The sequence below is a fragment of the Bidens hawaiensis genome, unplaced genomic scaffold (genome assembly GCF_021521415.1).
Source record: "Bidens hawaiensis isolate Kalapana, Puna unplaced genomic scaffold, B.hawaiensis_p1.1 tig00042932_1, whole genome shotgun sequence".
NCBI classification, from domain to species: Eukaryota; Viridiplantae; Streptophyta; class Magnoliopsida; order Asterales; family Asteraceae; genus Bidens; species Bidens hawaiensis.
Window position 1 is genome coordinate 20,618 of NW_027497603.1, and position 27,040 is coordinate 47,657.

Genomic DNA, 27,040 nt, shown 5'->3' on the forward strand with positions numbered 1-27,040 from the left:
ACACGTGTCAATATCTAAATTATTCATTCATATATCAAATTTCAAAAGCACAAACATTGTCCTAAAAGAAATATCGTTACAATTAAATATTCAAATCATAAATAACTCATAATAAATGTGTTCTTCATTCATCGTAGCAACCTAAGGTATCATCTAACTTCCATACTTGATTCATCCAATAAAGCTACCTGCGTCATGCGTGAAAATATATATTTTTGTCAACATAACGTTGAGCAAGTAAACCATAGTTTTTGAAATACATATAATACTAAAATGACAATTCCATGCAATAATCGTAACTTACTACAACTAGTAAACAATAAATAAAAGTTGTCTTTTCAACCGAATCGCATTGATAACGGTTTACTCCGACGGCGTATGATCATACTAATGAGGATGAGGTACTAACCAACATAAAATAAACACATAGTCATATTCGCACGTAACAACTAATCGAGCAACTACAAATTATGCATATAACGGAATTGTAGTGAAAACAATAAGTTGATTTTGAACGCACAACACCCCCAAAATTGTAAATCGGTAAAAAAATGGGGATGTGAATTTACTCACCTTAGCAAGTGGATTAAGTGATAATGAGATAATAAAAGAACTAGGATGAAAACGATAAAGCTCCTCGAGGTTCACCGACAAAAATTCCTAGTTGTTACATATAATATTAATTAATTATAAATAAAAATTAAAAAGGATTACAATGGATTTGAGATTCGAATGGTTTTAAGTTAGAGTTTATTATTTGCTTAATTAGCTAACTCTTTATGGTTATTGTTATTATGATAAATTTTAGGTTTGATAAAACATTAATCTTTGATAAGTAGCCACTATTTGTAACAGGTATATTAACAGGGAAAGTTAAAAGAAAGTTTATTCTTCGAACATTAATAAGTCGTTTGTTCGGTTTGAACGGTAAAAGAAAACATCAATAATATCATTGTTATATGTATACTTATGTCTATATATGTATAAAATTATATATATGTATAAAACAATAACCCGAGGTACGATTCATCAAAATATTGTTTATTTAGTATTGTATATATATAATAAACTAAAAATTGATTAAAATGGATTTTAGAAAAATATAATTCAAAAACTAGGCCTGGGGGACTCGAACCCGCGCCCCAGGCCGGTTCAAGCTTTAAGACAACATGCGCTGGCCATCAGGCCAGCGCCTCATTTTGATGAAACAATTAAACTAGAAATTTAAATATACTGTATGCAGTTTATGTTTCCCAAATCAAACCCTAGACTTTAAATTGGTTTAATTGCTTGGTGTTGATTCAAATTGACTTAGAGTTTTCGTTTGTTGATTAAAAACGAGTATAAATCAAAGTTTAATTACCGTAATTGATGATGAAATGAGGGTGAACGACGAGATGGGTTGTCACGGCTCTTGACGAAGGTCTTAACGGCTTTGTATGTCTTTACCACTCCACCACTTCAATTAGGTAAGGGGTTTACGTGTTTGGGATTGAGTTTGAAAAATGTTTATTGGCTTACGGGTTTTTTCAAAAAGCCATTTGAAAAGCAAGAATTTAGGACTTTTGGAAAGCTGTTTTTTAACCCTTTTAAAAAGCTAAAATAAGAAAGATTTTTGTGATTGTCAAACACATTTTAACTTATGGACTTTTTAAAAACACCAATAAGCCAATAAACATTTTTCAAATTTAATCCCAAACATGCTAGGGGGTTTACTCTAGTTTTTTATGTACATTTCTATTAAAATTTTAAAACTCATGGGGTTTTCTGTGAACCCCCATCACACTACCTGGATCCACCCCTGACCGGACCACTGGATTTACCGATTCCCAGTCCAACCAGCTCGTTTGGTCCGGGTTTAAAAACAGACTAGCAGTAAGTTAATAACTCTACCTAAATTTTACATTAACTTATGAGGACATTTGAAGATTTTTAAAACTTGATTAAATTTGGAAATTCTATTGGCAAAGTTAACCGGACAACCTAAAGAAGTGTTTATTATACATGAATAGGGGTGGGAAATGGGTTGGGTTGGGTCGAAACAGGTCATGGGTAGGAACGAATTAGGGTCGAAACGGGTCAGGATCGTATTGGGTCAATTAAAGAAAGAGTTGTTATGGTTCGGGTCAGAACGGGTCAGGATCAATAGGTTCGAGTCATAATGGATCCGGGTCGGAATGGGTCAAGGTCGAAACGGGTCAAAACGGATTTCGGATCGGGTTTTTTTTTATATTTTTTTTATTTTTAGGACAACGTAGGAAATGTTTTAACCTTTTTACTTTTTTCGTTTTTGATTTATATTTTGAGTTATGACTTTTTTATTATTATTTTGAATATTTTTTTGACGGTTTTTTATTTTAACAGAAAACCCCTCAGAAAAAAATTCAAAACAATTAATAAAAAAATCATAAATCAAAAACAAAAAAAAAGAAAAAAATAAATAAATAAATAAAACATTTCCTCCGGTGTCCTCGTTCAAAAAAACAAAAAAAGACCCGAGAAATGAGCCGAAACCGAAAAGTCGACGAAAGCGAAACAAAAAACCAAAACTGAACCGAATTGATTAAAACCAGTAAAATCGATCAAAACGAAACTAAAAACTGAAACCATACATAAACGAAACTGAACAAACCGACAAAAACAAAACAAAAAACCGAAAACGAATCCGAAATCGACCAAAAAGAAACCAAAACCCAACCCGTCCAGTGCGAAAACTTGTGTTGGCTCGAAACCTAATCCGAGTCAAAACCTAAACCGAACTCGTTCCAATCCAAAACCCGTTTCAACCCGAACATGCCAATTTTCCTTAAGACAATAACTCACATCGACCAATTTCTTTAAATTTGTCGACCCATTTTGACCCGAAAATAAGAAGATGAAATTTCAAGTGACCCATTTTGACATATCTTATTAAAATCTATGACCCAAACCAACTCATGTGATTTTTAAAACAACTCAAATTGACCAATTAATTTGAAATTATTTGAAATGATTTGGGTCAAGATTGCCACCCCTAGGTGTACATGAATGACAAGGGAATTGAATGATTCATTACAATGATAATGAAAAAATGGTGTTTGGTTACTTAATGGAATCATATCATCCATTACATATGGAAATTCATTCCATCAAAACTATTCATTGATTTCGTTAACACTCTCTTTCTTTTTATTCCATTTCTCCTTCACCATATTTTCTCAACAACCACCACCACCACCTGACCATCAACGTTGCCACCACCACCTCCACCTCCACATTCGCCTCCACCACCGCCATCACCACCACCTTACCACCAACGCTACCACCATCAAAGCCGCCGCCACCATTGTCGCTGTAACCTCCGCAACTATTGTCACCGTTGTCGCCTGACATCACCGGCACCACCACTGTGGTTACCTAGCCACCACCATCGGCACCACCCTACCATCGCCATCGCTACCAATGTTGTCACCACCTGACCACCACCACCACCACAACCACCACTATAAAAAATATTAAGATAAGAATGTTTTTATTATTTTTATTTCATCCATACATTTTTTTTGGATACCAAACAACATAAAACAATAATTTATTTCAGTCTTATAAGTTAACTAAATAAGACAAGGGAATGATAATGATTCATTTCATTCTCTTGTCCATTTCATTTCTTCTTCCATTCCATTACCCCTTCATTCCTTTACCTCTTACCAAACACACCTTAAGTATTTTCGGTTTTGGGTTTCAAAAGGTTTTCATTTTAATAAATTTGGTATTCTATTTGGAAGACCACACATATAACGGTTTGAGTCATCACAAATTTTCAAAAAACATAAGTTATACAAACCGTATTAGGGTTTTTAAGTATATCATACAATCTATGTGATGACGAAATCACAGATTCTGAAATCATGGACCATACCGACCGTATTAGAGTTCATGGAAATGTTAGAGTTCATGGAAATGTTACATGGTTCATGAAAACAGGTATCCCGACACTTAGGGTGGACGGGGCGGTGTGTTATGGGTGATCCATCACGCGTGATGGCCCTTTCAACACCGCCGCCGCCCCCTTGTCACACGGAAATTGGCTTAGTTGCGTGATGGGTGTCAAGCGGGATGAGGGTTCAATTTCCAAGAAAAGAGCCGTTAGGGGGGGGGGGGATGTAGCCGTTGGGATGCTTGGAAAATAAAAAAAACATTATTTACCTATATAAATATATCTTCAAAACATACACAAATCCAACTCAAAATCTTCTATTACACACACCATTTTTAACATATCAAATGGAGGGTTCTAAGAAACGTGGGTCGGGTTCAAAGAAAACCCAAACCCGACCAAAGGTTCGACAAAATCTAGGTGAACCGACGAGATTTTGCTTACAAGACGAACCCGACACAAACCAACCTTCCCAACAACAACCTTATTATCCCCAACCTTTTCAACCGTCCCAAAACCAACAACAACCTTCTCAACAACAACATTATTATTAACCGTCTCAAAACCAATCATATCAAAACCGACCTTTTAATCCCCCTTTTTCTACCCAAAATTACCCAAATAATGCTTTTCAAACTTTTGGATCTCAACCGTCTCAAATGTTTGGCTCTCAACCGTCTCAAATGTCCGTCGATCCCCTAGACAATAACGATGTTATACATCAATTTGCAAGTGCTTTTCTTCACGATGTGCAAACTTTGGATGAAGATGAATCTGAGGATGAGGAGCCGCATCAAAGAGGTGCTCGGCGTTGGTTGGCCGATGAGGAGGTCGCCTTGACCAAGGCTTATTTACATTGCTCCGAATCAAAAAAACGCTCAAACCAACAAAAAAAAGACGCGTTATGAAAACGTATTAAAGAACATTTCTCGCAACTTCCCGGCGCAACCGAACGAAACAAGGATCAACTGATTGGCAAGTGGGAAGATTTGAATCGAAAAATGTCAAAATTTAATGCTTGTTACGTCCAAGAGGTAACTATTTTAGTTTATTTATTTTATAATCTAGTACTTTATTTTTACAATTTGTTATAAATATATTTTTTCTAAATGTTTTGTAGTCCCGAACTCCACAAAGCTGATCGAGCGAGGCGACTATGATAACGAACGCTTTGCGCGAATATGTCCAAGTTTACAAATGTAAGGATTTTCCCCACTTGGATGCGTGGCAGATTGCGAGACGTCACGCGAAGTGGGTACCGATTCCGTTGGTCGATTTGAACGGACCAACGGCTCTAAGGAAGAAAGGATCTTGTTCAAAAAGATCAAAAACTTCCGAGTCCGGGGACTACACGACGTCTACCGGCGGCTTGTCATGCAACATGCCTAACATAAACTTGAACGAAGAACCCGAAGACAATCCCGACGAAGACATACCCACACCCACACGGCCGAATCGCAAGAAAAGTGGGGAACCGTCAAGACTTGGAAAGGAAGCGGTGGCCGAAAACTTCGCCGAATACAAGTCGGCTAAGATGGAGGAAATGGCCGAGACGAAGGAGCGAAGGAGACGTATATCAACCATTTGAATGAGAAACAAAAAAACGTCGATCTAACTTTCCTCCTACAACTGCACGAACATCTTGAGGAACCCTTTAAATCGCTTCTACTTCAACGCAAACGCGAGATATGCGACAAATGAGGTTGGGAAGGGCCGTAGGTTTTTTTAATTTAGTTGTCTTTGTCTAATGTAATCTTGTTTTATTTTTAGTTAATGTAAAATATTGTTTTCTTTTTATTTAATTTAGTATTTTTAGTATTTATTAAAAAAAAACCATCACACACCATCACACCACACCACACCACACCACCACTCCTAGTAAAAAACCATCACATGTGATGGATTTGGGGTGGGTTGGTGATGTGGCATCATTTGATTGGGTGGGGTGTGTGATGAGTGATGCCACCACATCCCCCCCTCCCTCTTATTATATGTCACGAATATACAAATAAGTACTCACATTATGACTAGCAAAAGTTTCTTTTTGTAGAAATTTACAGTTCGAAAAAAAGTTTCTTTTTGTAGTCCCCTACATGGTAAACTTCTTCACATTTTGCATTATTCATCACAATAACCACTTGCCAATTACATGTTCCTAACTGAAGGGTATTTGGGTCATTTATACAATACATTTGAATAGATTATGTTGGTAGGGGCTTTTCTGTCAGCACTCCACCCACATCCATGATTTGTCAACCAAAGGTGCTAACTCTCTGCAATTATGGCATATGTATATTTTCCCATAAGTTATACAAAGTCAATAACTAAGAAAATCTTCTACAACAGATATTTCAAATTTATATGTTCATATATGCATGTTGTGGAACTACTCATTATTTGTTTAATAAAACGGATCATTTAAACCTTCAACCGTAATAACATCACATTCGACCAACTGTAAGATGAAAAATTGACCAGAATGTGTTGAAGAACAATGAAAAAACTACTTACTTAAGATCGTGGCTTACGACAAGAATAGTCAATTCTTTCTTTAAATTCTTGAGCAGCTTAACAACATCCGCCCGTGCTTTCCAATCTAAATGAGTAGGTGTATATGATCACAGTTACTATATAACAACTAACTGTATCATATTTGAAATAGTGTGTGCATCTTTTAAAATCAGATATAAGAAAAACAAAATATTAGGAAGGATAAGGTATTTTTCATACCAAGACCAGCTAGAGGCTCATCAAGTACCAGCAATTCTGGAGTTTGTACCTGAGTTAGGTCGACATGTAAAAGTGGTCAAATTCAATGTATCATAAGTAGATGATAAACAGCAGAACTATAAATGTGGGTAGGGGCGCAAACAAGCCGAGCTGCTCGCGAGCTACTCGAGATCGGCTCGTGAAAAAGCACGATTGAGCCAAGCTTAAACGAGCATGAAACCCAAGCTCAAGACTAAAAGTAAGCTTGTTTAATTAACGAGCCCCAGCTACATCTATCGAGATCAAGCCTACATCAATCGAGCTCAAGCCGGCCTGTGAGCCTAAAAGAACCTGTCATTAATATTAACTTTTATAATATATATTTAATAATTATTAATTAATCTATTTAATATTATGAAAAAATAACTAAATAATATATATCATGTTATATATAAAATTATAATTGAAAAAAATATGCAATAGAATAATTATAAATATATAAAAATTAATTAAGAAATAGTAAACGAGCCGAGCACAGCTTAGCTCGTTTGCTCCCCTAACCCTAAATGTGGGATCCAAATAAGTCAGGCAGGAAAACCTGCCAAACTGACATTATTTAAATTTTGTAAATATTTTGTCATACTAGTTTTAGAAATAAAAAGTGGTATACAATGTTTCAGGCATTAAACTTATCTTCATAAAATACTAAACTAATTATTATTTTTTATTACTATGCAGTAAGAAAAACTTACAAGATTATTAAATTAAGCGATATAAGAGGTTTAAGCACTTAAAACACCTCGGTCCACTTTCTATATTCCAACAGTTTAGCCATTGGAGATTAAGTGCAACCCTAACTAAGCCATTTTAAGGTATATGAACCTCTAAGAAATAGTTTAAAGATCCACACGGGTCGGTCAATTACCAGCTGAACAGCAAGAGCAAGGCGCCGTTTATAACCACCACTTAAGGAGTTTGGATTTTTGTCCAAAGCAATCCCATTTAGACCAACCTAACAGTTATAAGATGTGTTAGCAAATTGAGTTGGTGTTTGTTGAAAGCAGATATTATAACCATGAACATAGAGAAAGTGCAGTTCAAAGTAAGGAGTAAATACCGAAGTGATAGCTCTTTCAAGTCTTCTAGCAATAAGCTCTTTAACTTTAAGGTCACTTTTCTGTCTAGGCAACCCAAATGTAATTTCATCGAAAACATTATCTGCCACAAAGTACCTATTTCAAAATAACTAACCTTAGAGAATATCAAATATGTTTGCACAAAAATGAGTATACACAGTACTCGTTAATTTGAATGTTGTGGTTAGCATAGTATTAAAAAGGGGTATTTAGAATAATGTCATCTTCTACGAGTTCCTTTTTATTTGTCTATCGCAGCTCACAACACATACTAATATACTGTATGTTTCCAGATATACCAAGGTTGTCGTTTAATCATCGAGAAGTTTACAGTGGATATTTATATAATCTCTAAACACTTAAAAATCAATCAGAAAAATCCATGATGCAAATTGGAAAAAATAGCAATACCTTTCAGGAAACTGAAAAACAATACCAACTTTTTCGGGAGATAATAGCACAGGAGGCTGGATTGGGCTGCCATCATCACTGTATCTTTGAATATAGATGGAGCCTGACATTGGTTTAGTTAGCCCTGCAATAAGCTGTATAAACGAATCAAAAGAGAATGGAAATAGATACAAACAAAAAAAGCAAGCATATTTAGAATGAAGTCCCAGAAACTTACCTGCAAAAGGGTAGTCTTTCCACTACCACTTCGTCCAAAAATCATTCCAAAACTGTAGCAACCAGAGATAGTTAATGCATAGCTACAGATCCATAGCAAAGATCAAAAGCCAGAAAAAAAATAGTGTTTGGATTTGCTTCTGCTGTTTGATACCGTAATAATAAGATAATCAGTTATTAGAGTACTTAGAATGTTCAATTATTTATGGACTTAAGAGATAAATTAAAAGAATCAGATAACAGTTTTGAGAAGAAAAAAATCTAACTGATTATTTGGTCAAGATAGGGGTGAGCAATAACCGAAAACCAACGAAACCAGCTTAAATTAACCAAACACCGACAATCGCTATCGGTTATTTTTTGTACCCTTGATTAATTGAACCGAACCATTCATATTTTCATATATTTCTATCTTTTATGCACCCATTTCTTGTATTTCATATATTACACTTCCATTTAATGTATTTATACCTCAATTTCATGTATATATACCTCCATTTCATGTATTTATAAGCAAAATATTTAGCCCAAATTTGGTTTTCGTCATTAACCGAAACTAAACAAGCCGAACCGAACACCGACAAACTAACCGAATAAACCGAAATTGGTTAATAAAATTGATTAACCGATGACTTCGGTTATGGTTTCGGTTTTGGCTAATAACCGAAGCGAACTGTGCGCACCCCTAGTTCAAGATAACAAGACAATCAAATGAGATTGCCTCCACCTAAACACTTAGATGTGGTTACTTGGTATTTGAAAACAGGATAACAATTTGTAAGGGCGGTCCGAAACAGAATAAACATGTACCTTTTTTCCGGAAGAGTAAAAGTAACATCATTTAAAAGATTTATCTGAGTCCCAGGAGGTCTATATTTAATATCCTTTGCCTATAGGAACGACAAAACAATTGTCAAGTTTCAAAAACCGCTTGAGAACAATATTGTGTGCATAATTGTTAGGCTTGCGTTATCCAGACATCACTTGAGGCCCATACGACTCTTATAGGCCTGTACAGACACAATGGGGGTGGTGTTTGTATATAACATCATCCCAATTGCCATAGAAAGTTAAAAAGCAATGAGTTTGTGTAAAAGTATTCATATTAAAATACATGACATTGTCCATTGTTTGTTTTAAACTACAACATGATAGCCGTGTTGTAGGAATTTATATGTAATTTTTGAGATTAATTAATCGGGGGGTTTTTACAATTAACAGCTAATAGTAGTGCAATATGCTTGAGAAATGGTAACTTACTTAAAACTATAATAATATAAAATAAATAAAAGAATGGTAGAATGAAGTTTTAATAAGAATGAGTGAAGTAAACTTACTTGAAAACAGGAATGGTGGCTGGAATGATGTATTCTATCAAACCATTATATTTAATTAAGCATATCGAGATTAAAATCCATTCGTGAATGAATTCAAATCTAAGTCACTGAGGAGACCATAACGCAATTAAACTTTACAATATTTAAAAAAAGAAAGAATAACATGGACCAGGGGAATCAAACCCAAGTCATCACTGCACGAAGACAAAGTCTTTACCACTACACTATGTTGTTTCCTCTATAATCTATCATTAATTCTAAAGATAAGATTTTAAAACATTTGTTAGTGGAAACCGTTTTGTGACAGTTATTATATCGGTAATCCATCAAAAGAAGTCACTATATATGATACCGTATATCTCTCTTGTTTTCAAATGACTTTTTTCAGTCAATACTTTTGGTTCTTTTCATACCCCTAACCTCCATTTTCTTATATGTATCACAAAAATCTCTATTCTAATGAAAATTTGTTTATTGGAATTGATAGTCTCGAAATAAAAAATAGACCACACATGTACATAGTATAGAAAATTATACGAAGTACATTTTCATATCTTACTTAGAAAAATAAGCGTAAATAATTTTTGAATTTACACCTCAAACATGTAGAGTACATTTTCAAAAATTATATGTGTTTACCTATCCAGTACGATATAAAAATATACTTTGTATAATTTCTTCTGATATTACATGACATAAATTTGTGTAACCTAAAAGAACTAACCCACTAACACATGACAAACCAACCTATTAAGACACTTAGTGTACCTATTAGCATTTACTACTTACTAATATTTTTAAAACAATAAACACAATAATAAAAACAATTTTTTTTGGAATGACAAATTCCATTAAAATAACTAGCAAGTAGCTAGAAACCGAAAAAAAGGCTTGCAACATACAATTATACCAATCTTTTCTCAATATCTTTTTTAAACGATGTACGATTTTTTATCTAAAAAAACCCAACGATTTAATATCATCCACAGTTTTGGAGAAACAAGCCGTCTTATTTGAGAAGATGACTTCATTTCTAGTCTTCCAAATGCATAAACAAGTGTTCGCGTATAAAACCTTGTTATTGTGAGCCCCCAAATTGCTAGCTACATGATATTGAAGCAATTAACGCAATGAAAAAACATACCGGTTACTCCAGCGGTGGTAAAAACAAATAATGATAAAAGTTTTTACCCAAAATATGAAAATATAGTTTTCTAAGTTTTTAGGTAAACCTCATCATATTAAGGGTGTGTTTGGGATTGCTTATTTGAGTGAAAAAGAACTTTTGATTAAAAGGACTTATAAACTTATGAAATTTTAAAAATAAGTTTTTAAAAGAATGTTTGGATTAGCTTTTGTGTTGGGGAAAACCAAAATGACCAAAATGAACACTCTTTTTTAAAAAAGGTGTAATGGGGTTTAAGGATGAGAGGGTGTAATAGGTAAATCAACCTCATTAAGTTAATAATTTAAATATTCCTAATTTTTCAAAACCTCTCTATTTTACATGCACCAAAAGTTAAAATTCATAAAACTAACACCTTATTAACTTTTAAAAAAAAAGTTTATAAATTAAAGTCGATGAAAATAAGGAATCACAAACACGCCGATTAATATCATATCTATCCATTAATCTATCTATCTATCTACAAACATTCATTCATTCATATGTGCAGTGCAACCAATGGAGCTCTGCAATTCATCTTGTTCTTCAACATCATCATTCCATTTCAAATCCTTCTTTGTCTCACCTCCAATTTCCTTAATCACTTTACCCAACTCCTTCAAACCCACCACCACCCAATTCCCATCTCTCACACTTTCTCGCTCTCACTCTACCAAAAAGTTTTCAATTTTCGCAAGGGCTTCGGCTGCACCGCCCGCTCCCGATACCCTCAAAGAACCACTGCCCGCAGACCTTGTTGTTCAAGAAACTCAGGAACCCAATTGCAGGGTGAGATCATGCCTTTGATTGAATTGAATGTCAAATTTTACATGAATTCAGTTATTGTTTCTATGAATTAGTGAATCAAGTTTGGGTTTTGTGTCTTTTCTTTATATGCATTGAAGCTGTTTGTTAAAAGTCCCCGGTGACATTTAGGGCTGTAAACCAACCGAATGAACCCTTGTTCATGTTTCTTCGTTTAGCATTAAACTTGGTCACCAACGCTAACTGAACGGAAAATCTTGTTCGTGTTCCTTATTATTAGACAAGCAAACGGAAACGAACTTCCAGCCGAAGGTTCGCTTTGTTTACCGATCTAGTGACATTATTATTAGTATTACCACTTTTTAAACAAGGTCTTAATTTATGCCATGATATGAAATTTAAGGGTATGCACGGTCGGTTTTGGGCTAAAGTAAAGACGCTAAATAATGAATTTGTGCTTTGGTTTTCTTTTAATTATTGTTTAACTGATTATTGAATAGTTGGACGAAAAATGTTTTGGCTACACCATTTATTAAACTTTTATAAGTTAGTTAACTTTCAAAAATAAATATTGTAATCGATAAATTTAATAACAGAAGTCATTTTATTTTTCTGTATGGGTTTGGTTCTTTTTTTTTGTTTTGGTTTTCATTACATGCAAAGCCTTGGTTTTTGAGAAATCATAAAACCAAATTGTCGGTTTTGTGTTGGGTTCGGTTATTTCTGTTTCATGCACACCCCTAATATATTATCTTGGTTTGGCATACTCTAGCCTGTTTAAAAAATGGGTCATATCGCGTTGACCTGCTTAATTAAACAGGGTGTTCAGGGTGACATGTTTAACACGTTTACAACTTGATCATTACCCACCAAACCGTTTGACATATTTAAATAAATGGTGAAGCTGTTCATGTTCAGCTTACACGATTTTAATTGTGTGCGGGTCAGGGTTGATGTTTTCGACACAAATAAAAATGCGGGTTGTGTTAGAAAGCACTGCAAATGAATACTTCTGGTGTTAAATAAAAGACTAGATCACTAGTTTGTATTTGAAATCTACTACATTTGACATCAAAAGTAAAAATTTAGCTGTTCATTTGGTTAGTAAACACAATTGCTTGTGTAATGGCCAACTTTTTCTGCATTTTTAACCTTTCAAGTTCACAGATTCGGGTGAATGTAGAAGTTCCACCTGTCATATGTGATGATTGTTACAAAAGGGTCATAACTGAGTTTATGAAGAAAGCAAAGGTACACTTAAAGGTCATAATCAGGTTTTCAACCAATTTTTGTCTCTATATTTATTTGCATACTTCATTTTCTTTTCTTTTTTTTGGTTATCTGTTTAGGTTCCAGGATTTCGTCCTGGAAAGAAAGTTCCAGAAAGTATTCTGATAAGTTATATTGGGAAGGAGAATGTTAGGAAGGCGGCCGTTGAAGCTATTCTAAAGAGAACTCTTCCACATGCCATGGAATCAGTATGCAGCCTTTCTTGTTTAGATTTATAAAATTATTTATTCTGAAATGAAAGCCCTGCTTGCGGTGCGCACATATGATGTATATATGTGTGAACCCTCGGGTGGGCAAAAGTGAAATTGCACTAATTTTGACGTTATTTTACTAATCTCGTGAAAATAATGTTAAAAGTGACGGACGGTTAATCAGGCATCATGTAGTGGCGTTGATAGCCGAAAGACAAGGGTACATGCACCGATCAGCCGGTGTCCCGATGATTGAGTGCTATGTGCCTTATGTCCAAGGCTTGATGCAAAACTACTATCGAGCCGGGGGTCTCACCGGAAGCAGCCTCTCTATCCTTATGGGGTAGAGGTAAGGCTGTCTACATCTTACCCTCCTCAGACCCTACTATAGCTTTGCTATTGGTGGGATATACTGAGTACGATGATGATGATGATGATGATGATGATGATGATGATGATGATGATGATGATTTATTCTGAAATGAAAAAAGTGGGTTTCAAATGTCTTTAAACCCCTTTGAAGACCACTTGCCTAGGGCTATAAACAAACCGAGCAAAGCCGAGTCAGGTTGGCTCAGGCTTGATCCGTTTACAAACCGAGCGAAGCCAGCTGAGCTCGTTGATTATAACAAGCTGAAATGTTGAGCTTGAGCTCGGGTCGTAAAAAGCTTGAGCCAAGTTGTTTATTCAGAAAAAAAGTTTAATTTTATATATTTATACATGCTGGTATATATAAAAAAATTTAACATACATATAAGGTATAATTAGTAAACTATATAATTTATATTGTTATGTATATGTATTAAACTTTGGGTTATAATTTATATATGTTAAAATTTGGGCTTTATTTTAAATGTGTCAACGTGTCAACTAAACGAGCCAATGCGCCGAGCTTACCTTGACTCGGGCTTGGCTCATTTACAAAGCGATCGGGCTCAGCTCGTATGCTAACCAATCGGCTCGCCTTGTTTACAAACGAGCCGATCTTTAGTGAGCTTTTTTTGAGCGAGTCACGAACCACGAGCTTTTTGAACCCTACATTTGTCTAGCACAAGCTGTGTTTTACCTCGTCCCATTTGTTAACAAGGTATTGGTGGGGTCCCATGAGTTTACCAGTAACAGGTTTTGATGTCTATAAACATAAAATTATCGAATGTGTACAGCATGCACACATAACATTTATGAAACTGTAAATATCTTCCACTAAATGTTTATGTGTCTATAATTTTTGTTCAAATATAATTATACCATAATTTCAAACATCTTATTTGATATTGCACAGATAGAGTCACGGGCTTTGAAGGACTCTATCCGCATTACAACCACATTTGCAGAGATGGAAAAAACATATTCTTCTTTGAACACCTTAAGGTATGTCAAAGGTCTTACATTTATAGTTAAATAAAGTATTTGTACGTTTTTTTGTTTTTCTGCATATTGATACAATTTTGTTGGTGGTAATGTGGTATGATAGGTATGATATTATCGTGGATGTGGCACCTGAAATAAAATGGGTCCCAGAAGACGGTTACAAGAATTTGAAGATTGTAGTTGAGCTTGACAGCGAAATAGAGGCAAAAATAGCTGCTGAACGTGAATTTAAACGTCGTTATAAGGCTCTAAGTATATTGAGAGTTGTCACAGATAGAGGACTACAGGTACTAATTTTTAACTAAGGGTCCTCTAATTCTTTTGAAAGTGTTCAAGATCTCATTATGAGTGATTAAAAACGATTACTATGAAAACTGAAAATGAACTGATTGAGAATCAAAGAAAACTATGCTTAAGCACTAATACATTGGCTATAATTACTAATATCCTCTCGGTAACAAACTGTTAACAAGCATACTTCATATTTGGCAAGAACAGTCCCTCATCTTTAACTATCATATTATTAGCTCCCCAAACTTTGACTGACCTATCATTTTGACTTTAGTAACAAACTATACTTTGACAATATTTGACTTTATTTCAACATAAAGGTGGCAATTTTGACCCATTTAGTTTGAATGGGTAGACTTGGATTGTTTGTATCTCTAATAGGTTTTAGCTAAGAGTGTACATGAAAACGAAAATAACCAAAATAGTCGCCAACCGAACCGAAGTAACCGAACCCAATCAAAACTAACGGTTTGGTTTAAGTTTTTTAACAACTGAATTTCCGGTTTGGTTTCGGCTTTACATGTACTGAAAACTGAAAAAAACCATAAAAACTGACTCTTGTTATTGATATTATGGATTATAATTTCTACTTCTTATAGTTAAGTATTTTATAAAAAACTAAATAATTATAGGCCCAAATGTTTAAAATCAATTGATCGTCAATCAACAAAAATATGTAGGCCAGAGTTTATTGTTTGGGTCATTTTTTTTCCGCCCATAAATTTAAAGTCCAAATCGCAAAACAAAAACTTGAATCAAACCCACCATGAAAACCGAAAACAAAAGAAACCAAAAGTGAAACCCGGTTTTCAAAAATCCAAAGAATCAAATTTTCGTATTTTGGTTCAGCTTGAGCCCAAAACTGGTCCATTTTCTTATGAAAGGGTTGTATTGGGTTGTGCTTCTATCTCTATAAGAGGGTACGGCTGAAAACAGAATTATTATTATGATTACAAAGTCTATCATTAACTCATACGACCTCCTAAGTTGTTTTATTTAAAGATTAAAATTATTATTATTATTATTATTGCTATTATTATTATGTTTTTGTAACCATAACTAACACATGAGTTATAATCCACAGATAGGTGATGTAACGGTCTTGGACATATCCGCAACAACAGTGGAACAAGAAGGATCCGAAGCAAAAGCCGTTCCAGCTGCAGAGAGTAAAGGTATACTCATCTACCATCTTAAGTCAAACTTAATTTCTTTGACTTTTTCAGTCAAACATCATTAACTTCTTTCAGTTTGCAGGTTTCCAATTTGATACAGAAGATGGAGATAAAGTCATCCCTGGTTTTCTGGACGCAATAGTTGGAATTCGAGCAGGTGAAACAAAATCTTTCCCGCTTGTTTTTCCAGATTCATGGAAACAAGAAGATCTGCGCGGCCTTCCTTGTCAGTTTACCGTAAGTTTTTGTTAATTAATAATAAGAAACATATGGGTTAGATTTTAATTATTAAAATGGTTGTGGCGTTAAAGCGGAATTTTTTTAAAGGGCAAAGCAGTAATTTCACTTTAAGGACTATATTTGAAAGCAAACTGTGTTCATAGGGACCAAATCCGTAGTTCATAAACCATAGGAACGAAATCCATAATTTGACCTAAACGACAGCCGACAGGGACCACTTGTGTAATTCACTGTAATCATTACTAGTTATTATTAGGATTTACTAGTTAATTGCCCGTGAGCCCAAGTTAGGTTTCTATTTTCTTTTCTATATCAGCTTATCACTTATCATAGCATTCATATATTATTTTCCTATTCACATTTAATAGAGAAATTTATTCTTTTTGTTTAATTTATTGTTAGGTTGAATGTAAAGAACTCTTTTATAGAGAATTACCAGAAATGAATGATGCCATTGCTGAGAAACTTCTTCCTGGATGCACCACTATTGAGCAGGTTAGACTCGACAGTCGACGCATATCTTTTTTTTTAACTAACATATGAAGTAACACCAGTTAGTGGAAATGAGATAATGTGTTGCTACATATGAACTTTAGGGACGTTCATTGTACTTAATGAAGTTAAAGAACACAATCTTTAAGTTACCAACTTACCTCATGCATTAAGGACGAAAACAGTAATTTTCTCTTTTGTATTTTGCCACATAACCTGCCAAGTTGAAATGGATCAATTTTAATCCCACTGGCTAAACAATGGGTCAATTTGGTTTGCATTTGATCTCAATGCCAAACGGGCAATTAATATATATGGTTAAAAAATGTGTTATAGGTCAATAGGTCATCCAAAGTCTATTTCTAATGCATACACGTAGGATTGTAAGCGAACCAAACGCTAAGCCAACAGTTCATGAATTGATCGGAGGAAAGTCGTTTATGTTCGTTTGTTTAATAAATGAACATGAACGAAGAACCAGCTTGTTCAATTGTGTTCGTGAACGTTTGGTAGTGTGTTCGTGAGTGTCCGTTCATGTTCTTTTGTATATGTTGTTCATGAAAGTTTATTTGTACATTTATTCATTTTATCTAAACATTATATACTTTAATTAATTTATCATCCTTAAAAATAAAATAGGAAACCATATTCTCACATTGTTTTTGCATTGTTCTCATTTCCTTTCCCATTAATAAAATTGATGAATACATCGATCTCAATCTCTAGGCTCAACCGATTTTATTTGTACTCATTTGTGTTCGTTAATCGTTCGTGAACACATTAATATCCTTAATGAATGAACACGAACATAAAGTCTCGTTTGGTAAGTGTTCGTGAACCATTCAGGACACATTATTTCCTTAACAAACGAGAATGAACAAGGCCTTGTTCATGTTCGTTCGGTTCGTTTGCAGCCCTACATACAGACAGCTAAATTGTTATTCAAATATTTGGATTAATATCGTAATAGTTTAATATTTTTTCAGGTTAAGGAGTCTTTGTTGGAGAGATGTATAGAACTGGAGCAAACCGCAAAAGATCAAGCAACAGATAACGCAATTCTCGACCAGCTTCGACAGGTGTTTAATTAATTAATTTTCTACCAAAACTAAATATAATTATTAATTTCTTCGATATTAATAAGTTATTTAAACTCTATTCCAGATGGTTCAAGTGGAAATTCCTCAAACTTTGTTTGAAGAACAAGGCAGGCAACTTTATGGAGCTAGATTACTACAAATACAGGTCCAAACTGATTTTTTTGTAATATTTATAAGTAGTTAAACGGAGTTAAAAGAATAATCTTTGACCCTGAAAAAGTCAAATGTACATGCAGTCAAACATGAAACTAAATGAAGAGCAGATAGCAACACTTTCGAGCCCTAAAGCGTAAGAGAATATTTAGAAAACCAGAGGGAGAATATTGAAAATATAATCAAGCAGAACCTTGCTGTTGGAGATATATTCAAATGTGAAAATCTTCAGGTGTGTATGTGTGTGTGTTTTCTTTCTTTCTTTTTTTTTTTCAAAAATGCGTTAAAATGAAACATATAGAAAGTTATTAAAAACTTTATTTTTTCACAGGTTTCAACCGATGAGATAGTTAAAGAGGTTGAAAGTTCTGTTGCTGAGTTCAAAAAACACAAGCAAGATTATAATGAGGAAAGCATTCAAGAGCAGGTATTTTATTTGTTGTTTATTTTTGTTTTTCTTTTCTCTGCATAAAATTTCAAATAAAATATATTATAGGTGATTAAATAACCATTTTTTAGAAATACAAAACCATCTTCATGTTTTGTATATTTTATTATGAAAAATGATTTCATTTTTCATAAATCCTAAATATATAAGAGGAGAAGTGTTTATTCAATATATAATATGAGAAGTGTTTTCCTTTAATAATTTATAATACTTGAAAATCTAAATATACAGTTTTGTTCAGTTTTTTGTCTACATTTCGAAAACCAAGTTGGTATCCAAAATAAAAATGACATCAAATTGTAGAATCTTAATATCTACAATTCCCCCTTATTTTCTTGATCAATTTATACACCTATTTTGTTTCATCAAATGCTGTTAGGTGCAAGAGGTTTTAGAGGGAGCAAAAGTGCTTGAATGGTTGAAAGAGCAATCGGATATTAAATATGTAACCTCCGAATGACAAACATGAAGAAACATCCGCAGCCAAACACGTATTTTTGTTCCCAGTCGTTGCTTAGCTAGAAAGTCGGTAATGAACAAGAACCTTTGTAGCAGAGAAGAGAAATAATTAACTGTCGAAGATTTTTTTCGTTGTAATTTATGAATTTGTATGTTAGTACATGGTGTATTGTTATGCAATAACATGCTTTTTTGTAAAATACGCTGTAGTTTTGTATGTTATGGTTATAGAAGCTGCTAAACTTCAATTTTCTGTTTAATGTGCTATTATAAGTGTAGCATATTTAGGACATGGTATGAATCCTAGATGTGCCATTGAAGGCACTAATTTCACTTACAATGTAGTTTTAGTTTAGCAAACAACCTCAACACTAAGTTCTTGTTTGAAACCACCGCCTACTAGGAACATGACTAGTTTTCCTTAGCTACTTACTATACTCTGGTTGTCAAAATCTTGTAATGCTCTATGCATAGATAACGAGTAATGCACAAACAGTGACATAATAGTGTACGGAATCATGAATGTGTTCTCATCTGACACGTAGACCTTGATGCTTGTTCAATACGCGTCCATCTTATGTATCACAAGTAAAACAATATATACAGGCATTTATGTGACACTTATTGAGTTATTGTTCTCTACATTAACTAAAACCCTAGATTTGTTGTGTTCTTGAGTTGGAGAAATTATAAATGTTTGACGGAGAAGTTATGCTTATGCTTGTTGTTCACGATAGGTGGACTAGATTATGTGTTTATTGCTGTTGCATTCATTAAACTTCTTGATTAGTATGTTAGGAGGTTGTCAAAATCCATGAATATGTTTTTTTTTTAACTGACAATAGCTAGCTAAATCATCATTAATGTGTAATTAGTTGAATTGAGTCCATCACTATGGAATGATTTAGTATGATTACTTGAAAGTTGTCCACCTATAAGGTATTCCATAAAAATGACACAATGAAGTTGTAAATCACTTGTGGCGGGTCGATGGATGAACTCCATATGCATATCAATCCTACATGCGAAGGTGAGTAATTCAATCTATACGCGATAGGATTACGGTTATTGCTATCTCATTGTGTTAAAAGTTAATTATGATTTTAGTGCAAAGGTATTGATGAATTTGATTTGTGCGTTCACGTCATGTGAGTATTCAAAGGTAAAACTCTGTAGTAGGAAAGCTCATGTTTAAGTCTTGGATCATATTAAACAAAGGCACCTTTTGTATATGTAAACGATCATTTTCCAAACCGCATTGTGTGGATTGCAATATGTTCAGAATGTTTAGTTTATGTGTATTGACACAAAATGAAATGCTCGCTTTAATATGTGTCATAACTCATATTTGGGATTAATTAAAACCAAAGGTGGTTTAAACCCCCTTTACTGTTATGAAACATCCATGTTATGATTATCATCTATTAAATATAAATTAGCTTGTTCCTTAAGCTTTCTTCCTCTTATAAATACATATTGGTATTTCATTGTATGATACACCAATTAATAATATAAACTCTTATTCTCTCCCTAATTCTTTTTCATCTCCTTGCTAGTAGGCTTGTTTTAAAACACTAATCAATTACTTGGACTAGTGTTTATTGATATTCATGATATTGACTGTTTATTATCTCATAATATTGTTACTATATATAATGTAAACAAGACATCGAGTAATATACACCTTGATGCATCTCCATATCTCTCTAGTTTATGATATTTACACCTTTATAAAAAAAACATTTATGAATATTGATATTATTGTGTTTATTATTATGATTATCATCTACTAAATATAGATTAGCTTGTTCCTTAAGCTTTCTTCCTCTTATAAATACTTATTGGTATTTCATTGTATGATACACCAATTAATAATATAAACTCTTATTCTCTCCCTAATTCTTTCCCATCTCCTTGCTAGTAGGCTTGTTTTAAAACTCGTTATCAGCATGAATGCTTTTGGAGTTGAATATCGTAAGGTACGTTACATAAATTGATATTTGTTTTTATATCTATCTCCCAACTTGATCCATATTGTAATTCATACGATTTTGGGTCTAAAGAGATTTATATTTATGTTTTTAATATTTAATATAATGACTAACATGATTAAGCCATTTTTCTTTTCTGTTAAGTTACCATGAAAGTTGAAAAACATGATTTACAACTTAAAGGATACAAGTAGAATCATAAATCTTTTGAAAGAAAGTTTGTTAACTTATTTGGTTAAATCTTAGTTAGTTTTGCAACGAAATAGTTTTTTGATTATTTAATGTTCTTATTGCTTTTGTTTTATTTATATTTTAACATCACATTTAATTTGTTGCACTAGAATCAACATGTTTATTTATCTAATTTATTTATTGCAATATGAAAAAAAAAACGTTAAGTGTTATTATAAAGTATTAATTCAAAGAAAACAAAACCGTCATATGTCCAGATTGAGTTTTTTTTTATATAATATGTTAGTATATAAAAGTTTTAGAGAATTTTACAATTTTGCTTTGTTGTTCTAAGCTTTATAATAATTATTTATATTAACTACGTAAAAAAGAAATCTTAATTTGTATGTTTTGTTACAGTATAGTTTATCATGACGAATCTTGCAAAGCTTGAGTTTTTACCTCTTGAGATTACTGGAAAAAATTATTTGTCATGTATTGGATGCTAAAATCCATTTGGATGCTAATAATCTTGGTGATACTATTAAAGAAGGAAACAAATCAATTACCCAAGATAAGGCAAAAGCCATGATTTTCTTACGCCATCATATCCATGAGGCTTTGAAAACTAAATACCTTACTGTTAATGATCCACTTTTCCTTTGGACCAAATTGAAAGAAACGTATGACCACCAGAAAACGGTAATATTACCGAGAGCTCGTTATGAGTGGATTCACTTAAGATTGCAAGACTTTAAGTCTATAAGCGAGTATAACTCGGCAATGTTTAGAATCAAGTCACAACTGATTATGTGTGGTGAAAATATTACTGATAAGGAGATGTTGGAAAAGACATTCTCCACCTTTCATGCTTCAAATATGTTGCTACAGCAACAATATCGTGAAAGGGGTTTCACCAAGTATTCTGAGCTTATAAATTTGCTTGTGGCCGAGCAAAACAATCAACAATCCATCAAAAGTAAAGGAAAAGAAATTGAGACACATTTCACATATGATGATGGAAGTGTTGATAAACCCGATGGTCAAGAAGACCTTAATGAAGATACTCACATGGATGTTGGTGATTTTACTAATGATGCAACTAAATTGGATTATGATGATTTCCTTGCTGATCCAATTAATTTGGATTCTAGTGATATTTTGGCATATACAACCCAGTTGGATGCCCAGTTGGATGCTTGCAATTTTTTTTTGACATATGAATGATTTGATTTAAGTTATGTTACTTGTTTGATGTTTCTTTTAGACTTTATGTTTGAGATTATGTTTTTATTTTGAAGCACACTAAACATTATGTTTTGGTTTTTTTTATGCAACTTTATTTTATTTTGAAGCATATGAAGTGGCTAACTAAACTCAATATTAATGGTGAAGATATATGTTTAATAGACAGTGCAACTACACATACAATTCTCAAGAAAAGAAACTATTTTTCTAATTATTTATAAAAGAGGCAAGCGTTAGTACCATATCTGGTAGTACAAAATTAATTGAAGGTTTTGGAGAAGCTTGTATTGTGTTACCTGGTGAAACACAATTTAAATTTAACAATGCTTTATTTCCCCATTGTCTCAAAGAAATCTAATAAGCTTTAAAGATATTCGTCTAAATGGATATCATGTTGAGACAATAAGTGAGGGGCATAATGAGTACCTTCAAATCACAAGTATGAAATCGGGTAAAAAGCATGTATTAGAAAACCTACCCGCTCTTGCCTCTGGTTTGTACTGCACTAAAATTATTGCAATTGAATCTAATATGGTCATAAACAAGAAGTTTATGGATAAAGAAAACTTTATGGTTTGGCATGACCGATTAGGCCATCCCGGTTCAATAATGATGCGAAAAATTATAGAAGATTCATGTGGGCACTCTTTAAAGAACCAAAGGGTTCTTCAGACTAAAGACATTACATGTGTTGCATGCTCAAAAGGGAAGTTGATCACTCGCCTATCACCAACTAAGGTGGGGACTGAATCCCTAACTTTTTTGGAAAGAATACATGGGGATATATGTGGGCCCATACACCCTCCTAGTGAACCCTTTAGATATTTTATGGTGCTAATTGATGCATCAACTAGATGGTCACATGTGTGCTTACTATCAAGTCGTAATATGGCATTTGCACGACTACTTGCTCAGTTGATAAGGCTAAGAGCACATTTTCCAGATCACCCCATTAAGAAAATTTGATTGTATAACGCTGGTGAATTTACATCCCAATCATTTAATGATTATTGCATGTCTATTGGGATAAGTGTAGAGCATCCTGTACCTCATGTACATACACAAAATGGGCTTGCCGAATCGCTTATCAAGCGACTTCAAATGGTTGCAAGACCGATGATTATGAAATCAAAACTACCAGTTACTTCTTGGGGGCATGCGATTTTACATGCAACAACACTAATTCGCATAAGACCAACGAGTTATCATACTTCATCCCCATTAAAATTGGTTTTTGGTCAGGAACCAAATATTTCCCATATAAGGATTTTTGGTTGTGCCGCATATGTTCCAATCGCTCCACCACAACGCACAAAAATGGGACCTCAAAGGAGGCTAGTAATATATGTTGGGTATGAATAACCATCTATCATTAAGTATTTAGAGCCATCAACGGGAGATTTATTTACGGCTCGATTTGGTGATTGTCATTTTGATGAATCAACCTTCCCAACATTAGGGGGAGATGAAAAGCAGCTGGAAAACAATATAATTTGGAATGAACTATCATTATCTCATCTTGATCCTCGAACCAAAAAATGTGAAATAGAAGTTCAAAGGATAATTCACTTACAAGAATTAGCAAATCAATTACCAGACGCATTTACTGACCAGAAGAGAGTGACTAAGTCACATATACCAGCTGTTAATGCTTCAATAAAAATTGGTGTCCCTGATGGACAACCACGTATTGGTAATGAGTCTAATGCACGCCTAAAGCGTGGTAGACCAATCGGTTCTAAAGATAAAAATCCTCGAAAGAAAAAAGGAGCAAGTAATGTAGATGGTCTTGTCGAGGTAACTGGAATGCCTGAAAAGGAATCTCTTGAAGAGACACTAGACATAATGGTTCCAGAAGAACCTCAGGTACCTGAAAATGAAGATATCTCAATAAATTATATTATGTCTAGAAAGGTATGGAACCGAAATATAGTCGACGTCGATGACAATTTTTCATACAATGTAGCGCTAGAAGTAATGGAAAACAATGAGGATCAAGAACCAAAATCTGTCAATGAATGTTAAAATAGAAATGATTGGCCAAAATGGAAAGACGCAATTGAGACAGAATTAAATTCCCTTGTGAAACAAGAAGTTTTTGGACCCGTAGTCCATACACCCGAAGGTGTAAAGCCCGTTGGATATAAATGGGTCTTTATGCGAAAGCGTAATGAGAAAATGAGATTACACGATATAAGGCACGATTGGTAGCACAAGGATTTTCTCAAAGACCTGGAATTGATTATGAGGAGACATATTCTCCAGTGATGGATGCGACGACGTTTCGTTATCTTATTAGTCTGGTAATACAAGAAGGGATTGATGCGCGTCTAATGGATGTTGTGACAGCCTACCTTTATGGCTCACTTGATACTGATATTTACATGAAACTTTCGGAAGGATTCAAATTGCCAACATCATGTAAATCTAGTTCTCGAGAACATCTATCAATTAAGTTAAACAAATTTTTATATGGGCTAAAACAATCTGGACGTATGTGGTATAATCCCCTTAGTGAATATTTGTTGAAAGAAGGATATAAAAATGATTATGTATGTCCATGTATTTTTATAAAGAGGTCAGAATCTGAATATGTCATAATTGTTGTATATGTCGATGACTTGAATATAACTGGAACTCCGGGGGAGATCCAAAAGGCGATTGAATACTTGAAACAAGAATTTGAAATGAAAGATCTTGTAAAGACAAAGTTTTGTCTTGGGTTACAAATTGAACATCTTAAAGATGGAATCCTTGTGCATCAAGAAAATTACTTAAAAGATTTTATATGGAGAAATCGCATCCATTAAGTACTCCGATGGTTGTAAGGGCACTGGATGTTGAGAAAGACCCATTCCGACCTCCGGGAGATGGAGAAGAAATTCTTGGTCCAGGAGTACCATATATAAGTGCAATTGGTGCACTAATGTTTCTTGCTAGCCATACACGACCGGATATATCGTTTTCTTTAAACTTATTGGCAAGATATAGTTCATGCCTGACAAGGAGACATTGGAATGGGGTCAAACAAATATTTCGATATCTCCAAGGTACAAAAGATATGGGTTTGTATTTCACTAACCAATCGAAAACAAGTTTGGTTGGTTTTGCAGATGTAGATTATTTTTCTGATCCTCATACATGTCGATCTCAAGCTGGATATTTGTTCACATATGGAGGTACTGCAATTTCATGGTGTTCAGTAAAGCAAACAATCACAGCTACTTCATCTAATCATGCAGAAATAATAGCAATCTATGAAGCTAGTCGAGAATGTTTTTGGTTAAGGAAGGTAATACAATATATTCGTGGATCTTGTGGTATTTCATCCGAAGACGAGGGGCCAACTGTTTTACATGAAGATAACGCATCATGCATTGCTCAACTTAAGGAGGGCTATATTAAAGGTGACAAAACTAAGCATATTTCTCCAAAGTTCTTTTTCACACATGATTTGCAAAAGAGTGGAGATGTTATCGTCCAACAAGTTCGTTCCAGCGAAAATTGAAATGATTTGTTTACCAAATCACTCCCGACCTCAACATTTAAGAAATTGGTTCATGGGATCGGGATGCGTCGACTCAAGGAGCTTAACTGATTCTCATAAGGGGGAGAAAATACGCGTTGCACTCTTTTTCCCTTAGCTAAGGTTTTGTCCCACAGGGTTTTCCTGGCAAGGTTTTTAATGAGGCAACATAAAGCGTATGAAGATGATAATCAATGGGGAGTATTATGAATATAGATATTATTGTGTTTATTATTATGATTATCATCTACTAAATCTAGATTAGCTTGTTCCTTAAGCTTTCTTCCTCTTATAAATACCTATTGGTATTTCATTGTATGATACACCAATTAATAATATAAACTCTTATTCTCTCTCTAATTCTTTCTCATCTCCTTGCTAGTAGGCTTGTTTTAAAACACTAATCAATTACTTGGACTAGTGTTTATTGATATTCATGATATTGACTGTTTATTATCTCATAATATTGTTACTATATATAATGTAAACAAGACATTGAGTAATATACACCTTGATGCATCTCCATATCTCTCTAGTTTATGATATTTACAGCTTTATAAAAAAAAACATTTTTTCGCTTCGTAACTCGAATATATACGGGCTAAATTTTGGGGGTTACATGTAACTTTTTTTAGTTACACAATGGGGGTCACAACCATTGAGAAGGTCGATGGGTTTCTAATTTTATAATTGTACTAGGTTATTGTCCCATGGGCGTCACGGGTAGAAATATAGAAATCGTCTAATAAACACATTTAATTTCAAACGACAATATCTCCCGTCCTCAAAAGTAAGTTAATAGAACTTGTCTAAATTCGAAGGATAGACAAAGTCTATTAAATCAGATATTGGATATAATGAATTGTTAATTAGAAGATCATCGGAATTTGTACATTCATCTGTCGTCATTTGAACCCCCCCCCCAAACATTCCCTTCACCTATATCCAATAGTCAATTAGCAAATTATTTTATCTCTTCAACATGTAAGGATTGACATCTAACTGTGAGCCTCTTGTTTTTTTTATAGTTTATAAGGTTTATACTTTAATTTGTAGCATTTCGGCTTTCGCTGTTGATAAATATAAAAAGGAACAAATTGGTTTTTTGATAGCTAATAACTAAACAGTTACAAATACCAATTGGCTTATATAACTTATTTAGCGATTCATAGAGCCATAAATTGTATACACTCTAATATTGACTTGAACTTGTTGTGACTTGAACTCAAGATGTTA

General features: G+C 33.8%; 1 protein-coding gene and 2 pseudogenes across 2 annotated transcripts; 2 read left to right on the forward strand and 1 right to left on the reverse strand.

Annotated features, from left to right (window-relative positions):
• Positions 1 to 5,999: 5,999 nt before the first annotated feature.
• Positions 6,000 to 9,281, reverse strand: LOC143593929 (ABC transporter I family member 11, chloroplastic-like). The gene is made up of 8 exons (XM_077073392.1): positions 9,202 to 9,281; positions 8,393 to 8,444; positions 8,176 to 8,309; positions 7,746 to 7,860; positions 7,554 to 7,640; positions 6,650 to 6,698; positions 6,431 to 6,515; positions 6,000 to 6,192 (listed from the first exon to the last, which is right to left on the reverse strand). Exons 2-8 carry the CDS (start codon positions 8,435 to 8,437, stop codon positions 6,144 to 6,146), a joined length of 564 nt encoding a protein of 187 aa, XP_076929507.1. The 5' UTR covers positions 8,438 to 8,444; positions 9,202 to 9,281; the 3' UTR covers positions 6,000 to 6,143.
• A 2,099-nt stretch (positions 9,282 to 11,380) lies between these two features.
• LOC143593931 (trigger factor-like protein TIG, Chloroplastic) lies at positions 11,381 to 19,128 on the forward strand (annotated as a pseudogene). Its single transcript, XR_013146223.1, has 13 exons — positions 11,381 to 11,682; positions 12,826 to 12,909; positions 13,008 to 13,136; positions 14,422 to 14,510; positions 14,614 to 14,797; positions 15,886 to 15,976; positions 16,059 to 16,213; positions 16,619 to 16,711; positions 17,695 to 17,787; positions 17,873 to 17,953; positions 18,045 to 18,193; positions 18,293 to 18,388; positions 18,789 to 19,128. The product of XR_013146223.1 is annotated as a trigger factor-like protein TIG, Chloroplastic (transcript).
• A 5,968-nt stretch (positions 19,129 to 25,096) lies between these two features.
• LOC143593926 (secreted RxLR effector protein 161 pseudogene) lies at positions 25,097 to 25,786 on the forward strand (annotated as a pseudogene).
• Positions 25,787 to 27,040: the final 1,254 nt, after the last annotated feature.

Coding starts and splice junctions, on each gene's coding strand:
- LOC143593929 (XM_077073392.1), bottom strand. CDS start 8,437: ATGATTTTTGGACGAAGTGGTAGTGGAAAGACTACCCTTTTGCAG. Junction 7,861..8,175: donor GTTTTTCAGTTTCCTGAAAG/GTATTGCTATTT, acceptor ATTTTGAAATAG/GTACTTTGTGGCAGATAATG. Junction 6,699..7,553: donor TTGCTCTTGCTGTTCAGCTG/GTAATTGACCGA, acceptor GACCTAACTCAG/GTACAAACTCCAGAATTGCT.